Source organism: Eurosta solidaginis, chromosome 4 (genome assembly GCF_040869045.1).
Source record: "Eurosta solidaginis isolate ZX-2024a chromosome 4, ASM4086904v1, whole genome shotgun sequence".
NCBI lineage: Eukaryota > Metazoa > Arthropoda > Insecta > Diptera > Tephritidae > Eurosta > Eurosta solidaginis.
In genome coordinates this window covers 158,347,901-158,366,118 of record NC_090322.1, presented here as the reverse complement: position 1 = coordinate 158,366,118, position 18,218 = coordinate 158,347,901, and the positions used below count along the sequence as shown (strand labels likewise).

At 41.0% G+C, this 18,218-nt stretch overlaps 1 protein-coding gene across 3 annotated transcripts in view; it reads right to left on the bottom strand.

Annotated features, from left to right (window-relative positions):
• Positions 1-18,218, bottom strand: part of LOC137250542 (small G protein signaling modulator 2) — a 198,772-nt gene that overhangs the window by 25,064 nt on the left and 155,490 nt on the right. For all 3 annotated transcript variants that reach the window (XM_067783527.1, XM_067783526.1, XM_067783528.1), the window contains exons 2-8: positions 9,513-9,939; positions 9,223-9,442; positions 4,160-4,381; positions 3,613-4,102; positions 3,411-3,547; positions 301-460; positions 64-223 (exon numbers count right to left, since the gene is read on the bottom strand). In XM_067783527.1, the coding sequence (XP_067639628.1) occupies positions 64-223; positions 301-460; positions 3,411-3,547; positions 3,613-4,102; positions 4,160-4,381; positions 9,223-9,442; positions 9,513-9,883 (1,760 nt within the window). In that variant the 5' untranslated portion in view covers positions 9,884-9,939. The remainder of the gene's footprint in view (positions 1-63; positions 224-300; positions 461-3,410; positions 3,548-3,612; positions 4,103-4,159; positions 4,382-9,222; positions 9,443-9,512; positions 9,940-18,218) is intronic.

The following is an 18,218-nucleotide window of genomic DNA, read 5'->3' as shown; positions in this document are numbered from 1 at the left end:
AAATAAAAAAAGATTTGTAGGTACGAGTATCAAAAGTTCTTATGCAACCCCATCAAATCAAACCTGTAATGTCCCAAAATGTAGGGCCAAACTTCTTTACGTATATCGTGCTGCACTCCGCCGAAATAAACCAACCGGAAGACATCGATATCGTTTACAACAATACCATCTACCTGAAGTTCTTCCCACTTTTCCTTGGTTAGTCCTTCCTCATCGGCGGTCACTAAGTTGGTTTGTGATGGAAGATTTAAATATCATTAATATTTAGCAATTTAAATGGGCTATTCAATTTTTACTTACAATCTGGTGTAATTCGTCCGTTCACTAAGCCCGAAAGATGCGTACGCACAGTGGACAAGTGCCGACAATAAGCCAACCATCCATAAAATGCACGCGATATTATCTGACGACGCATTGTAGAACAAACCAGTTCGATGCTTGCTGTTTGATTAGACTGAATCTGTGGATACAAAAAATATGAAGAAGAACATCATTAGTAAGTACATCTGGAGGTATGTATAATAATATGGATCCACACTCCGTCACTCCGAAATAGAAAATGAGGGAGCGAAGAAAGAGTAGATAAAAAATTAGTGCTACAAACTTGGTATCATTTCAAAAGTATGCGGATATGCCAAATCTTTACAAAAACACTGAATCTGCTAGTTGCTGATATAACTTAACCCCATGTAGACTACATGGACAGCTAGGCCAAGATCCTTTCTCCTGCGTTATTTCAGCAAGTTGGAGCTGCAATCCATCAATCGTCAATGAAATAGCCGCTAAAGCTAGGTGGGGAGGAACAGAAATTATGATTGGACCCGATATTATGTATTTGAAACAGGGCTGATGAACCCATCTTTTGTAGCTCCCCCACTGTTTTGAACCTGAAGCATATCTTAAACAGACATATATCTCCTATCTCCGGTATCGGACTGCATTGTTTTCTCTGGTTACTTTGTCTCTAATTGCCGGTACATACAGTTCTTTCTTGCCGAGTCACGTCTCAATAAAATCTATTTTAGGAATCCTAGGCGCAAAAACTTCTGACAGGGGCACCTGCGAAGAGAGCAGTACTATCCGAAACTTCTGCGGGAAGTCTGGTGAAAATCTTAGCCATAGCATAAAATTGTGATTTTTCATTGCTACTGTCCACATTAAAATCACCGTAGTAAGGGAAGGGTTTCGTGGTAGACGAATATAAGTAATTATTGACATCAGATATTCTTGTAGGCGGCTTTTAAACTAGGTAAAAATCCTTGTGACTCGACTCTTAGAGAGGAGAGTAAAAAAGAACACCCGGGGAAGCTACTGCGAATACGTGGAATAGAATAATTGATCTGCGAGGCTCTGGAAGATCCTCTCAAAGGACCCTTCTGCTAGACAATTAATAACGGAATCTGCTTATCTTCCGGCGTCTGTCAGCCTAGGAGAGATGCCAACAGCACACTTAGGGAAATCCCACTCGGCTTCATCTACTAAGTCTACGAGACTGAATGGTTACGAAGTTACTTGAGGTTGGGCTAAGTACTCAAGTTTTGGAAAATATTCAAAGTCAACTTAGTCTCAAAAAGTAAAAAGCTCTCCCATCTCTCCCATTTAGCCTTCTTTTTTCCTAATTAATCTCTACGTAAGAAGCAGGGTTTTTTATCCCTTCATTGTATCCAAAGAATTTGTAATAAAGCCTTCCTCAACAACGTCCTACAAGCAGTCGTGCAAGAAGCTTTATTAGCGCTTAGACTCTGCCGGTATTTACTATCGGAATTTTGAGCGGTTGAAAGTCAAAACGTATAGGTAGGAGCGATAGTTCGAAGCAAGGTGAGAAGGGTTATGCATCATTTAATTTGGCTCATGGATGTAAACCTAGATGGAAAGGACTGCGAGGTGGTTGTATATGTTCTGTACTGGTAACCCTTGTCAGGGAAACATTTCGGAATACACCATTGACGAAAAATGGAGCTGATCCTACTCAGAAGGCTCCTGAATATGGATCACCCTTTATCAGGGGAGTACCGCTCGTGATTTCCGACAAGCTTCATAGCGTTTTCTTTTCTAAAATCAATGTCGCCCTGCTATTTCTTCTAAGATCTCTTATTTGTTTGTGTATTCCTTTCACAAAATATTTCTAATTTGGTAAGAAGAGGGGTACCCTTACCTAGAAATCAAACCATTTTGTAAACCTCTAGGTGTTCTAGTTCGAAAGTTAGAATCTGGGAGTGTAACATGAGAGTAACACTCTTTCCAGAAAAGAAAACGCCATGGATTCCTGGTTTGGAAGACCGTACTACATAGTAGTGTCTCCTACGTTCATGAAGACGGAGCGTATGTACGATCAGTTAAGCATATTACAAGCTAGTGTGTCCTCAGAGAGTGAGGTGTCTAGCAAAGCTCTAAACTCTTACACCGAAAGTTCAATATCTGTTAGGTGTTGCTTACCCCGCATCCGCTCTCCCTCTACTATAAACGGGCCTCGAGCTAGCTAAGCCACCGCTAGGCTAACACAATTTCTTGCCAGATGTCGTGGTCTTTGCAGCAAGTAATTAATTCCAAGCACTATGCGGAACTGTTAGAGCATTCTAAAGTTCATCTCTAAATGGTAGTATCAAGGTTAACAAGGAACTGCCTATGAATGTCCATGCGGTGGGTCTTGATTCCTTAACATTCGCATAGCTTTGTTTCAAGGATGACAATGTCACCTTATCCTCAAGTGGCCATTTCTTGCGAGTACGAAATGGAAGTATATGGTTCGTGAAATATTCGCCTCCCGGAGAAGGAACTCATCGATTTGCTTAATAATCGGAATACAATATGACCTTTAGATAATATGGCAAGAAATGGATCATTAAATGTCCAGCCTAGCAGACTTTATCAGATGTACATTCCTTCTTGTGAAAAGAACAAGTTCCGTTTTATGTTAGTTGACTGCCAGTACGCGTGAATTTGACGAAGAATACATCTTATCTAAGTAATTCTGCAGAATGTCTTAAAGCAAAACCCACTTACGACCACAAGATGAAAGACCATTACTATACGTGGCAAGCTCTTTCTTGCTCTACCTTGGATTTTAAACCTTAGCTTACTTCGCCGGCGCACGTCCATTTCTTAACGCACTACAAATAAGTTAAAATACAACTCTAATGCTACGATGGCTCTTCCTATAGTCACCAGCAGATGTCCAAAGAAAGTGCCCAACAACATTCTTTGGCTAGGCAGGCTTCGTCGTTGAGCTTTTCAACAGAGTGGCCAGTTGTTTTTGTATACTTGATCTGAAAATAGGCCAGCATGCAGCGTTGCTGAGCATTGCTAACGAAAAATCCTTCCTAACATTTTATAATGAGCTCCAAGAGAAACCACTTGCTGATTTTGTTATCACGCGGACCGTTCTTCAAGATATTTCAACGTTTACTTACCAATGGCGATTCCCCTCCACTCTGCTCCATGGATAGACTTTTGCTCGAACAATCACTACTACCATTTGTCGAACAACTACTCAAATGTTTACGTCGTGGACTCGTGCGGCCAAACTCCAATATGGGATGTGTCGCCACTAGAAATAAACCGCAAAAATCGCAAAATTCAAGTAACTCAAAACTCTAATCGAATGCAACTCACAAAACTCCTCATGTTGACTTTTGCTTACAACACGGAAGACATAATCGATTGGTGTTTCATCGGTGGATTCCATCAGAGAAGGTAATATACGTCTGCGTACACTTTTTGGCCATGGAAACATTTTCTCCATGCCACGTTGAGACCAAAGCGGTGGATCCAATTGACCATGCGGCAACAAACCAGTTTCCAAACAACTTAGAAAAGCTTGCATATGACCACCTTCAGGAAAATGGATTGGCGGCTGTTGTACACCATCTTGTCCTACAAGGATAACAGTACCGCCAGTATCCTCACCACGATTTTGATGACAATGTACATAGACAATCTCATCCACATTGATATTTAGCGCATATGCCCAATAAAAACTTTTATCAGTACCATCAGCTTCGTTATAGCCATTCATCAGTTGATTTGGTGTCCATTTAATAGTGAGGAACTGAACATTTTGATGGAGACTTAGATAGCCTGGCATGGGTTCGTGCACGTCCTTCTACAGTTCAAAAACATATGAAACTAAGTTGCATATTTTGTATCATCATAGACTTACCGGTAGCACTAAAACATTATTCTTGCCATATAAAAGTGTTGTTTTGGAGTTTTGATGCAGCGATTCAACGTAATCCTTTACAACGCTAGCTGGAGAACTTGCCTTATATGAACCGCTACTAGTATCTTCAGAGCTTGTATGTAAGCTGCGTTTGAAATTGATTATTGGGCGATGTACTACCGGTGGAGTGCGATTACCAGAGCTAATACGATGACGTTGAACCTGGTGGTAAATAGAGAAAAGAAAGGACCCAAATTAATATATGAGGTGGGGTAACGCTCAGTCAATCCAGAGTCGAGTAAAGGTCCCACAAACCCCTACTGAATAAATCTATATATATAAAAATAAAATGAAATGATGTTCGTTCCTGTCCATTTGGGGCCGATACGAGGCCTATTTTATTCGTTCTTTTTTCATATTATAGGGATCAAATGGGAGAAGGTTTTTAGCAAAAAAAAATTTTTTAAATTTCTAGGATCTTGAGATATATGTCAAAACGTGGACCCGGATAACCCTACGATGTGTTTGTATAATATGGGTATCAAATGGAAGCTTCTGATGAGTACTTTAATGTGGGGTACTCTTCGTACCCCTAGGTGACTAGGGTCTCGAGATATAGCCCAAAGTGTGGGCTCGGGTACCCCAAGAATGTGTTTATTCAATATCGATATCAAATGAAAGCTGTTGATGAATGGTTTAGTACATGATAATTTTTCGTACCCCTGGGTGAATAGGGTCTCTAGATATAGGCCAAAACGTGGACCAAGATACCCCCAGAATGTGTTTATACAGTATGGATATCAAATGAAAGCTATTGATGAGTTCTTTAGCAGAGGGTAATTTTCATACATCTGGGTGACTAGGGTCTCGAGATATTGCCCAAAAAGGTGGATCCGAATAACCTTAGGATGTGTTTTTACATTATGGGTATCAAATGAAAGCTGTTAATGAGTCCTTCAATATGGGTATCAAAAGGAAGCTATGCTGATGAGTGGTAATTTTTCTCTGGGTGACGAGCGACTCGAGATCATTTCATGTGTACAACATTTTTTGAATAAATATACGAATTTTTCGATTTATGTTGTGCTGCTAAGTTGCAAATTTTTTTCGAAGGAGAGTAAACTGTTTATGAGAGATGCTTCAGCACACATACACAAACGCACCTTGAAAATGGCCAACGCGTTTATTTTACTCCTGAAAATTCAGCGCTTAAAGCAACAAGTACACCGTCTACAACTTTGACTACCTTTTTTTCATTTATGTCAATCGGACGATTTTGCAGGAACATTGCTATATACAGAAGTGCCACAATATTTCACATGGAATAAATCCAGGAAAACATTTCAAAAGCGAAAACAAGGAAAACCAGTTCAAGGTCATCCAAATGTGTTCTCAACAGATGCATTAGGACGCATTTATGCAGTTCATCCAAATAATGCTGAGTGTTTTTGTTTGCGATTGTTGTTAATTAATGTTCGTGGCCCAACATCATTCCAAGCTTTAAGAACAATTAATGGTGAATTGTGCGCTACATGACGTGAAGCATGTCAACAATTAAATTTGTTGGAAGATGATAAGCATTGGGAAGATACGCTTGCCGTTTCAGCTGTTATAGCCAGTCCACATCAAATACGAACATTATTTTCGATAATAATTGCAACGTGCTCCCCATCTAATCCATTGGAATTATGCAATAATTTAAAAGATTATATGGCGGATGATATTTTAAACCAAATGCGTCGAAATACTGCAAATTATGAGTTGGAATTCACATTGGAAATTTTCAATGAAGCATTGGTAAGTATTGACGACATTTGTTTGTCGATGTCAAACAAATCGTTAGTACAATTGGGCATGCCAGCAGCACATCGTCCAATGCATAATATGTTCAATCGAGAACTGGAGCGTGAATACCATTATGATTGTAATGAACTAAACATTTGTAATGAACGCACAGCACATTCGGCATTAAAGTTTCCTTTGAATATGCAGGTAAATGAAACACCAACATGTAATATTTCGAAAACATCTGGAATGGCAAAAGTTCTTAAAGTATGTAAGCTCATCGTTTGGGACGAGTGTACTACGGCACAGAAGAAATCATTGGAAGCACTTGATAGGACTTTGAAAGATCTACGAGGAAGCCAAGCGGCGGCTAAAAGCAGCGGCTTAACAGCGGTAAGATGGCAGACGGCCAACGGTCTTCGTAGCAGCGGCGTGACGGATGCAGCGGCTTAACGGCGGTAGGATTGCAAATGGCCAACGGTCGTCGTAGCAGGGGCTTAACGGCGGTAGGATGGCAAGCGGCCAGTGGTTGGTGTAGCAGCGGTGGCACCAGCGCGGCGGGATGGGAGCAGCGGATGCACTAGAGGGGTGACGATGCGACGGCAGCGGTGGTGGGCTACGGAGCGCGTACCAGGGCTCGGGTGAGAGGGGAAGTAGGCTGGCGATGGGGTTTACCTGGACAGCGGCGGCTCGTTCCGGGCGGAGTCGGTTGACGGTATCGGCGGGATCGGATTGATCGGCAGTCTTCGGCAGGATCGGTAGTCCGCGGGGTCGGTCACCTGTGGAAAAGATTGTGAGGACTGATTAGAGCTGGTTTCACCGCTGGACACCCCCGCCACCCTACTTGCACACTAGTAGAAGGTGCGTAAGGGGGACAAAGTTGTACCAGCCGAGACACCGTGGGTCGACTCGTGGGCGGAGGGGAAGTGCACCTTAACGGCACAGCGGTAGCCCCTTGTGCGCACGCATCGGCTCAAGGCTGAAACCAGAGCTATGGAGAGGATTCGTGCGGTCGTTCGGGCAGCGGGTCATTCCTTACCATACCAGGGCGACGGAGGGTGGTTCCGCTAACTGGTTGAGAAACCAATACAACATTATTGTGATTTTCTTGTGATTTTCATGTGTTGACGGAACACACCATTGGTTTGCCATCGGTCGTTGGTAGCTTGTGGTTATTTACCATACGTTACAAATACAAGCCTAAACGGAACAAACTCTTTTTACAAGGCCATATAAAATCCCCGCTTTCAGTCTCCCTCAACTAGACTGCAACTAAACTGCAACTTTTTGATGGGGTTAAGTGTTAAAGGATAATTTTGGACAGGAACCTGTCGCGGTTGGGCTGCCGATATTGGGGCTAGAAAAGCCTCGGTGACCTGGCACCTCTGCGGGATATCCATCGGTAGGAGCTGGAGACTGACGTCAAGTGAGGTACACTTGATAGTGGTTGGTTGGAGTGGTGAGTCCCAATTGACTCCAATTACGCTCATACGCCGTTTTGATACCACGAACTCGTGAGTTAACCAATGAAAGGGTGTTGTAAGAAGAATAATAATATTTTCACGCGCCTCAGGGAAAACCCGTCCCTTTATACCCATCCCGTGGAGTTTATAAATTTGAGAAGCTCTCCCGGCCTAACATCCTTGAGTTCTGGGAGGCTTTCGAAAAAGGGCTTTCCAAGAAACTTTATGCTGCTTCGACAGTGTCCTGGCCATTCGCACAGCAGATGCTCAACCGTTTCCTCCGCCTCCGGACGCTTGCAGCTGCGACAGGAGGTATTGTGTCCCATTCCTGCCGCATGTACCCCAATTGTCCAATGTCCCATGAGCACCACAATTACTCTGGATATATCCCTTCTGTTCATCTTAAGGACAGCTGCAAATAGTTTTTCGTTATATAATGGCCACATGCTCTTGGAAACTCTACAGGTCCGCAGCCGATTCCACCTATTGTTGGCCTCACTCAACCAGTGCTGGGAGGTGCGACCCTTGATGAGTCCCAGGGGTGCAAGGACCTCCTTCGCTCCTGTGACATCAAGAGCCGCTCCACGCCGTGCCAGCTCATCCGCCATCTCGTTACCCTGTATGTTTCGATGCCCGGCACCCATATCAGGGTAACGATCTGCCGGCTCTTCAGAATCATGGCGCTCTCCCTACACTGCCCAACCAGGTTTGTTGATATCGTTTCTGATACTTGTGCCCAAGAGCCGTCTGGCTATCGGAGAAAATGGCTACACTTGATAGTGAGTCGTAACAAATTATAGCGACGCTTGGTATCAGCAGCACTCTTGTCATTAAATGTCATGCTGAACAAACATGCGTTGGTGCGGTTTGTCGTCCAGCCGTTCATCAGGCTTTAGATATAGCTTTCTCACTTCGCGAATTCCAGAATTTTACCAACTTCAACATAACTCACAGGACAGATTATAGTTGGCTGACGACTTCCACCAGTGGAAGCTTCAACTCAGTAAGGAAAAGACAGAGGAAAAGCACTTATCAGGGTCAGTATAATGGTTAGTCACCTAACAAATTCGTCGAAGTTTAACGGGAATGTTGGCGGGGTTCTTCTGCTAGGTTTAAGTTCTATTTCAGCCGTAACCTTTAGCTGCCGAAGCACTACAGTATCTTCGAAGCGGAAATTACCGTGGTGAAGAATACGACGGCTAGGATAGAAAACTGGCTGTTAATTTGCTTAATGTGAGCGCATCTATTTATAGCCATATCATTCTGTAAATGCACAACAGGCAGGGTAAGGAAATTATTTGGTCTACCAAGGCTCGTCCTCGAACGAGGTTTTGACGAAAACTTCATGGAGTGCTTCTGCTACGATCTATACAATCCACCCATCGAAACAAAAACTATATTTTTTCACCAAAGCTAGTCCATCAATGGTGACTGAGGTTTGGATGAAATATTCATGGAGTGATTTTGCTATAATTTATACAATTTTCCCATCAAAACCTAAAAATTAGTAAGAATTTCGATATTCAAACGGTTAGAAGAAGTGTATATTTCAATACTGGCCGATGCTGATTTTCCCAATCCTTCTCAATCGCTACAAAATGGATAGGAAATTTATTCGAGTGTTGGTCTTTGTCATTTATTATACATTGTTTTACACGGACAAGATCGCTGAAAGCACCTGTGTATGTGGTTTTTATAGCAACTAGGGGAAGGAAAGATTTGAAGCTATTTGAAAAGGACCAACTAAGGGAGGTTGAATCCATAGGTAGCGGTTTCAGCATTACTACTTGTTATGAATATCCTTTAATTACTCACCAACTCATCTGCATGTGGATCCGACCAATAATGATCCACTGTTTTGGCGCGCGTAAACTCTAAAGCACATGGTCCAACTAAAAGTGAACTTAATATAGAACCATAATCCGGATCGGCGACCAGCGCATCACGATCATAAAAATTATTTGCATTATTAACCAAATATTCAATAATTTTGGAAAGACGACGTTCATATAAAGCCAAGCGTATCCATAAATATCTGTCGAGAAAAACGGATGAGCATTTTACGAAATAAAATTTGCACTCGCTCTTGCACTCTCTATACTCACTTTACTCCCGTTGCCGCACCGCCACTTGTTGTTTGTGATGACATTGTATTTATTGTTGTTACCGAATTACTGCTACCCTTAGTGAGTAACTTTGGCTTGATAATACTGTCACTGCTAGAAGACGATCGTTTACCACTGATCGTTTGCGTCTCATTGACCATTTCAATTTTGAGTAAACGTCGATTAATGTAATCTGCTTCTGGACATGTTCGTGCAATCTTTTGTATTAACGCCGTCGTTGAGGAAGTTTTGAAGAGACCCAAAGCACGTCGTCGTAAACCATGGCTGAGGCACGCTTCAACTGCACCACACAGTGATGTTACCGAACTACTTTCTTCGTGTATATATTTTTTGGTGACAGCCTCTTCCATCAACTGTTTCACTTCCTTCTTGACGGTGGCGATTAGGCGCTCTTTGAATTCACCATCTACAAAAAATAAGAGTAGAGATAGAAGAGAGCTATTAAAGTTTAAGTGGAATTGGTGGGAAATGAAAAAATGTATTGGAAGATAAATTTGTGATACGCAACGAATTATTGTATGATTTAATCGGGGATTGCCCGTATTGCTTTTTTAAATGTATGAAAACATTTATTTGAAGCAATTTTTTTTAATTTTATAATTTATTCAATAATTTGGGAAAAATTTAAACAACGTGACATCAGGACGGACAAGGCGACAACTGTTTCGATTATACCTTGTAAATCTCTTCAAAGCCTTTTCTCCCGGGAGTGGGAGTCGAACCCGCACTCCTACGGTAGTTGAAATGGTTACAAACGCATTCAGCTACGACATGCCTTAGTTGTTGTAAATTTTTGTTCTTCCTTTTCTATATGGGTAAAAACTCGTTAGCACGATACTTTAATCAGATCAATTCATTCGAGTTAATTTTATTATATTCCCCCCTAGCGGGTTAGGGGGTTATAATGTACCTGCGGTAGGTATGCCTGTCGTAAGAGGCGACTAAAATACCAAATGGATTCAAGGGGTTGTGTAGCGCGACCCTTTCAAGGGTTGCCAGCGCAATATATAGCTTCTCCAACCCAATTATCAACCTCACCTATCCGTGGCGAATCCGGTTTCATTAACAGCCGAGGCTCTGGCGACCCTGCACTCCTCATAGATCTCGGGGGTGGTAGGACGGCAAGGATTAAAAGGTCGCATGTGGTCATATCAAATCGTTCCCGAGATGGTCGGGCTTAGTACCGGACATACCGGATCTGCATCCAGCAGGGGACCATCAACATCGACAACACTCCCCAAGGCCTTCGGGGAGTGTCCTTATCGCTACAACAACAGTTAATTTTAAATCAATTAAGCACAAAATAAATCAAACTCTGTAACACTTTATCTTTGTAGGTAGGGACACTGCGGTTTACACAGGCGGCCCAAAAAAGGAAGCGAGCGGACGTTAGGCTCTATTCACATCATCCACGAATCAGGCAGTACTGCCGGCTTGCTGCCTCTTACAGTAGCCAGAAGTAAACGCTGTAGAGTGGAGAGCTAGACTGTTCCAGAATAGTCTCATGCAAACATCTAACGACTCCTTCCCTAACGCCTTTTCCAAAAGGATTGGAATTCGACTTGATAAAATCGCATATTGTGGCAACTCAGTGCCTCCCTTTGCTAGGTCTCCAGTCACAGCAGTATTGAAGGAAATTAATTTGCTTATGAGATGGCCAGTAGAGGTTTGAGAATGGATATACATAAATGAGACTGTCAGTTCCATACGACCACCATTTGATTGGCTTCTAAGGAAAAACGAAGAATTCAATATTAAATCAACGAACGAATGAACTTGGTATTGACCATCAGGGTGTCATAATGTACTTTCAATGGCCATTTTTTGATGGAAATAGAATGAAGCTCCCTTCCCAAACCTACAAAATCTGTAGTATGACCTACGTTTAAGCTATAGCGTATTCAAACCAGCCCCATTTGCATCAGCTGTCAGGATGAGGGAGGTCTAAGAGGTTGTGTAGCGCAATGCTTTAAAGGTATTTCCATTGCAAGTAATAGCTTCTCCAACGCAATTTTCCACTTTCCCTACCAGTGGAGAATATTTTTCATTTAGTAGGCGAGGCACTGGTGACCTCAAGTTCCTCATGGAAGAAAGGGTTGCATGAACTAGAAGTTATTATATGTCCACTTCAAATCGTTACGCGGCGGTTGGCGCAGTTCGCAGTATCTCCCATTTCTCTTACGGGAGAGCGCAAAGAACACTCAGATTCCAATCGTCTGCCTGCCCGTGATTTAATGAAGAATAATTAAGAGGGATCTGGTTGAACGGATGAGAGCTTTTTCGGAACTCAGCAAGGGCGGACATGAGCAAACTTGTCTTCGAGTAGAGGTGTAAGAAGTTCCCATGCACGCCTGTCAACCTTTCCTAAACTGTGCAGGGGAGTGTCCTCTTCCTGCCGGCTTTTATCATCTTTAAACCTCCCACGCAGGGTTACTTCACTGTATGTAACTGTATAAAGAAATATCTAAATGCTCATGCCACATAATTTACTTTGAAAGTGATTAACAACATTTCAACGTAGAAACCAAATCAATTAATTAACTTCAACCTTCAATGCATTGCCAATGTCAGTTTCTAGACAATGTCAATCCCTGAAAGTAGCATTTCAAGGTCAGCTATTCAAAGCGTACCGATTTAAACTTTAAAAGTCAATCTCAAAGCATTACCAATCAACCCTACAAGAACAGCGACGTTTATTTGATAGATCGGCTGTGACTGCCAAAAGTATTTATATCTACTTTAGCACACGTGCGATACTGCATCTTCTTCTAAAACTTCCCAGCATAAATTTTTACTAGCTCAGAACTATTATCGAGCTATTTGATTTGAAAATAGCACTAAATCTCGCTCATTAACCAACCAAATGGTTCGACTGCCTACTTTCGCGCGGCGATTTCATTTCCGTTGGCAATTGTTACCAATGCAATACTTTGCAAATCGTTGTCAACCGGTTCTATGCCAGAAAGGTTTTAGGCCTTTTCGGTTTGGCTTAATCTCAAGCGGACAAATTTTGATTATTGAAAAGCGCTCTGCAGCTAATCGCACTAGTCCAGAATAAGTGCCGAACTATTGCACTAAGAGATGATAATAGTTCTAGTTCTATTACCTCGCAGTTCTTTTAACTGGCACTTTTAAGATTGTGATGTCAAAGGAAATGGTAAAGACTCCCCTATTTAGGCCTTATAAACGCTTTCTAAACTGATTCAGTCGTTGGTGGTTCTTGGATAGTCGCAGCCCTTGATTGATTAATTTAATAACATACATCTCAGGCTCAAGTGCTGTTAGTACAAGTGTGGCTGCCATCCGATTGGCTCCAATTACCTACTTACTTACTTACTTGGCGCTTAACCGTCTAAACGGTTATGCCCGTCCAACAAGGCGCGCCAGTCGCTCCTTCGCTCCGCCAACCGGCGCTAATTGGTCACACCAAGGGCGTTTAAATCGTTTTCAACCTGGTCCTTCCAACGGAGTGGGGGCCACCCTCTACCTCTGCTTCCATAGGCGGGTTCCGATAGAAACACTTTCTTGGCCGGAGCATCATCTTTCATTCGCATAACATGGCCTAGCCAGCGCAGCCGCTGCGTTTTAATTCGCTGGACTATGTTGATGTCTGCGTATAGCTCGTACAGCTCATCATTAAATCTTCTTCGGTACTCGTCATCGCCAACGCGTAGAGGTCCATAAATCTTTCGAAGAACTTTTCTCTCGAACACTCCCAAAGCCGCTTCATCTGCTGATGTCATGGTCCATGCTTCTGCAGGACGGGTACGATAAGTGACTTGTAGAGTATTATTTTCGTCCGCCGAGAGAGGGGTTTACTTACCAATTGCCTACCTAGTCCAAAGTAGTATTTATTGGCAAGATTGATTCTTCGCTGGATTTCAGTGCTGATGTTGTTGCTAGTGTTGATGCTGGTTCCCAAATAAACGAAGTCTTTTACTATTTCGAAATTATGGCTGCCAAGGCGCGTATGCGCTGACTCTTTGCTCGATGACAGCAGGTACTTCGTTTTGTCCTCATTCACCATCAAACCCATCTTTACCGTTTCTTTTTCCAGTTTGGAGTAAGCAGAACTAACAGCGCGGGTGTTTAGGCCGATGATATCAATGTCATCTGCACATGCCAGTAATTGCACGCTTCTGTAGTATATTGTTCCAGTGTGGTTAAGTTCTGCAGAATTCTGCAGATTGGCTCCAATTATGAGATAGTTATTAAGCCTTTAGTGCCTAACCATAGCTTGGCGGGACTGTTTCACATTTTGTGACGCTTATCAATTATCAGTTCTTCGAAGTGCCCTTTAACTACTGCTTTTGTAAACATAACAAGGCTCATAGTTTTAGTAATGTATGTAGGTGTTGTTGTAAGCGGCACTAGCTAGAATCATGGAAAGAACTATGACTGTTGCTCTCGCTCGTAGTCGTTCCTTCAGCAGTTGGTTTTCTTCCTAGTCAATGCTTTAGTCGCTGTCAATACGCAAAGAAAAACTATGCACTGAAATTGAAATAGTTGAGGCTCACTAAGCAATGCGAACCCTGATTTTCTGTAACCCTGCATTGATTACCCGTCCCCCGTTGATATCGCTCTATCTCCCCGTCATGTCCTTCTTTTTGCGCCGTGTGCCTCATTCCCTGGCCACTCGTACATAGCTTTTCAATGTCTCTTTCTCTTCCCCTTTGCCTTTTCACTGTTCTTCTGCTGCGTCTCCTTTTTCCATCCACTTTACTGTCACCTTCCTCCCAGGCCTGTTTTCCGCATGTCCCTTATCCTTCCTCTTGCTCTCCGTGTACCTGCCTCACCCCCCCCGCATTTCTTTAAGCCCATTCGCTTCCTTTCCGATTTTCCTGCCAATCCTTTTTCTTTTCCTTTTCGATCCTTTGTATTCTTACTCTCCGCACTTCTACCTTCTTTTTCTTGTACATTCCACTTTTCCTTTGCAGTACCGGCTCCATATTTGTATCTTCAATTCATTTCCCTAATCCATTCTTTCTTCCCCTTTAGTGCCTCTTTCCTTCCCCTCCTCTTTCACTTCCTCTTCTTCTTTTTCGCATTTTTCCTGAAATGTTATGCTACACTGAGCTGCACTACACTGCGCTGCAAAATATTCTTCGCATGTATTCTTATGGAACAATTCACACCTAGCGGCAGCAGCACTGCGCGACGCGGCCATGAGCGACAATGTTGATCAAATAGGCAAAAAAGTGAAGCGCCGCTGCCGCTACATGTCGCGCCGCTAAGTGTGCACGCACCTTAAACCTAAGAAATTCAAGTTTAACACATTTCTTGCCTGAGGCGTGGCACCGCCTACTATGGTGAATAGTTAAGATGAAAGGTAATTTATAGTTCAAATTGAACCAAACTAAATACAATTTCTAAATTTGATGAAGTTCCAGTTGGAGTTCCAGTCATCGGTTTCTTGCAGGTATACCTGTCAATCAGATACATACATACATGCATTCTTGTACGCATGCATCAGAATTTACATCGAAAAATGGTTTAAATAAGAAAGGCAATGAATTTGCGTTGTATGCGGTCTAAGAGGTAATTTGCTGGTGCTTACTACAAACTAACATATACTAGGGGGACTCATGTAACCGTATAAATGCCTTATAAAGTGTGTAAACGTATAAATTTATCTAGTGCGTAAACGAGCTGTCAAATTTTGTATGAAAAATCATTTACACAATTTGGATAAATTTACGCGCACATTTCATTGTGCAAACGTGGTAAACTCAAAGGAATGCAACCTTGCAGGCATTACAGCAGGCATTTTCATCAGAAATCTCCAACTTCAGCAAGTAAAAGCGTTTTAGTTTTGATATTTCACTTAATCCTGGCATTTTTTAATTTGTATAACAATCAAAAAAATTTAGTTTGGCAATAATACCGCTGATAAACAATCAAGAGTATTACTAGGTGCGTTCATACATTTACAAGAATATCTTAGCAAAGACGTTTTAGTTTTGATTTTTCACTTAATCTTGGCATTTTTTAATTTGTATAACAATATAAAAATTTTTGTTTGGCAATAATACATCTGATAAACAATCAAGTTTATCAAGAGTATTACTAGGTGCGTTCATATAACAGCGTGTGTAAATGGATATAATTTTACACCTTATAAGTTTATATGCTTTCATGAGTCCCCCTACTGATTAAGCCAACACACCAAAGACAGCTGACTGAGCGATAAAATTGTTGTTTGTGTTTATTACGTAATAGAATTTAGATGGCGTATTTGCATGGGTTTATATTCATGTACATAACATATACTTATAATATAACATGCATGCACCCAACTGTACATATGCATTGACAAGTGTGGGAGTATTTTGCCTTTTGCCTTCGACCTATGTCAATCATTTTTCTATCAAGGCCACAATTGTGCAAGCCAAACACGAGTTTCAAAGGGTAAAACTAAACTTCTAATCTGATATGTACACATGACTAGTGATAGAACGATACAAGTACTGAGTAAGTAGTAGCGATACTTTTCCAAAAAGTACTCGAGTATTTCGTACTCGATACTTTTTTCCAAGTACTGAGTAAAGTGTCGATACTTTACCTCGATACTTTTCCCTGATACGTTACCAAGTGCCAATGGTCTACATCAGAGCCGGCCAAAAGTGGCACATTGTGTAATTTGAGTTCGTATTTTCACACAGACACTAACGATGTGCGATCACGATCGCTTGCTTTTGCTTGTCATTCATTAGTACTATTTTCACACAGACGGCTTATTGAATAATAAAGGCAATTTTCTACATTAAGACGCTTATTGAGCTCAATCTTCCCTACAAAATTCGAATCTATTATTATTTCATTAGTAGCTTATCGAATGCCTAATGAAGTCAAAAGCACAATGCAACTCTGTTGGCAGCGTTCCACTTCCGTTTCCGCTTCTTAGTTTTTGGTGTGTTCAGTCCTTAAAAATGTCATTTGTCAAAGCAAATGTCATTGTCTGCATGGCGGAACGATACAAGGTGGCCGCATCGAACAGCTGATTATAACCTTTTTTATTTGATTTGATAAATCAACTACCGGCGCAGTACGATTTTGGCATTTGTCCATCGAATTTACAAGTACATGGAATTTTTTTTGTTTGTAGGTATGTCACCATGCTCCTACCTTGTATCGTTCCGCCATGATTGTCTGTCTCATCCTTCATACTAATCGAGCAGTTACTTCTGTGTGAAAGCAAACAAATTACGATTTCATTAGCAAGTGAAATGAGATCATTAAGTTTCTGTGTGAAAACAGTATAAAATCAACAGTGAATGCAAAAGGAAAAGTCCATGCTACTTTTTGGGTACATGATAAAAACAATATACTGCAAGGTTAAAGTGACTTTTAATACGTTTTAGTTAGTATTATTAAGTTCCTTTGAACATACATATTAATATTGACAATTTAAATATTAATAATTAATAACAATTAATTAATTATTAATAAATATTTAAAATTCAATATAAGTACCTTTTTGTACGTTCAACTTAGATTTATTAATTTTTATAAATTTTTTTTTATTGAATAACTTTATGTTTTGGAAATATATATTTCTATCTTTACATTTACTTTATTTTATAGTTCTTTTTTAATGAAACAGTGATTTTTTTAAGAAAATTTTGCATTGAAGAAACACCATATCTTCTTTTATAAAAAAAGTTTTATCTGGCTAGCCCGATCTCCGCGTTCTTAGTTATATGAATATAAGTAAATATTGTTAGGATTAGCTTGAAATCAAATAACCAGAGTCCTTTTTAATTTCGAACTTCACAGTCCACATTTTCTTTTAGCACACTGTGGGGAGTTGTCACTCAATTTTTACACACACTTATGCAATTGTTTTAGTACTTGTGTGGCCGGCGCTGGTCTACATGTTTAATATCAACAAAGTTCAGTCCATTAACACCATGGACACCAACACCATCAACACTTGAGCATAAAATTAGATCGTCGACGATGCGGTAAAAGCTCCGCACTCAATTTAAACCGACTTTTTGGTAATAGTTGAATGGGACACGATTTCCGCTAATGGTGGTAAAAGGAAAGTACGTGTTTATCGTCCAGAATCACTAGTCCCTACAAAATAATGAAAAGCTTATTTTCAATACATTTAAACTTGTCATGCCATTGAGCTTTTTCGTTCTTCTATGAAACTTTAGTGGATGGAGTTAGCAGCTTTTACAGCAGCGTTGACGATATATTGGTATTGTAAATGGTCGAAATTAGATTATATCCGCGCCCACTTTGGGAAATAGGAAAAAGGAACAATGCTGTAACAAAATGATGAAGTGGGAGAACTAGACGAATGGGAAAAAAACGAGTTACGAGGTACAATAAAAGTTTATTACGATTTGGTATAATGGGAGTGGCGGCGATCTCATTAAGCAGAAGAAAATTTAAAAGTTTTGCAAGCCGTAAATCAAACTCAGGGCCCGTATTACGTGTTAGGATCAGTGACTGAAAATCATTTTCACTCAAGCGATAACTATGCAACAGTCAAACTTTTTCTAAAAGTTATAATAAGTTATGGATCTGACGAATACTATTTGTAACTAGTTCAAATATGCCATTAATCCGATCCACCATTTCAGAGCTATTGTGATTTAAAAAATGATTTTCGATCACGGATCGTAACAAGTAATAGGGGCCCTGGGTACGTCCGTAACATTTCTTCCAGTAGTG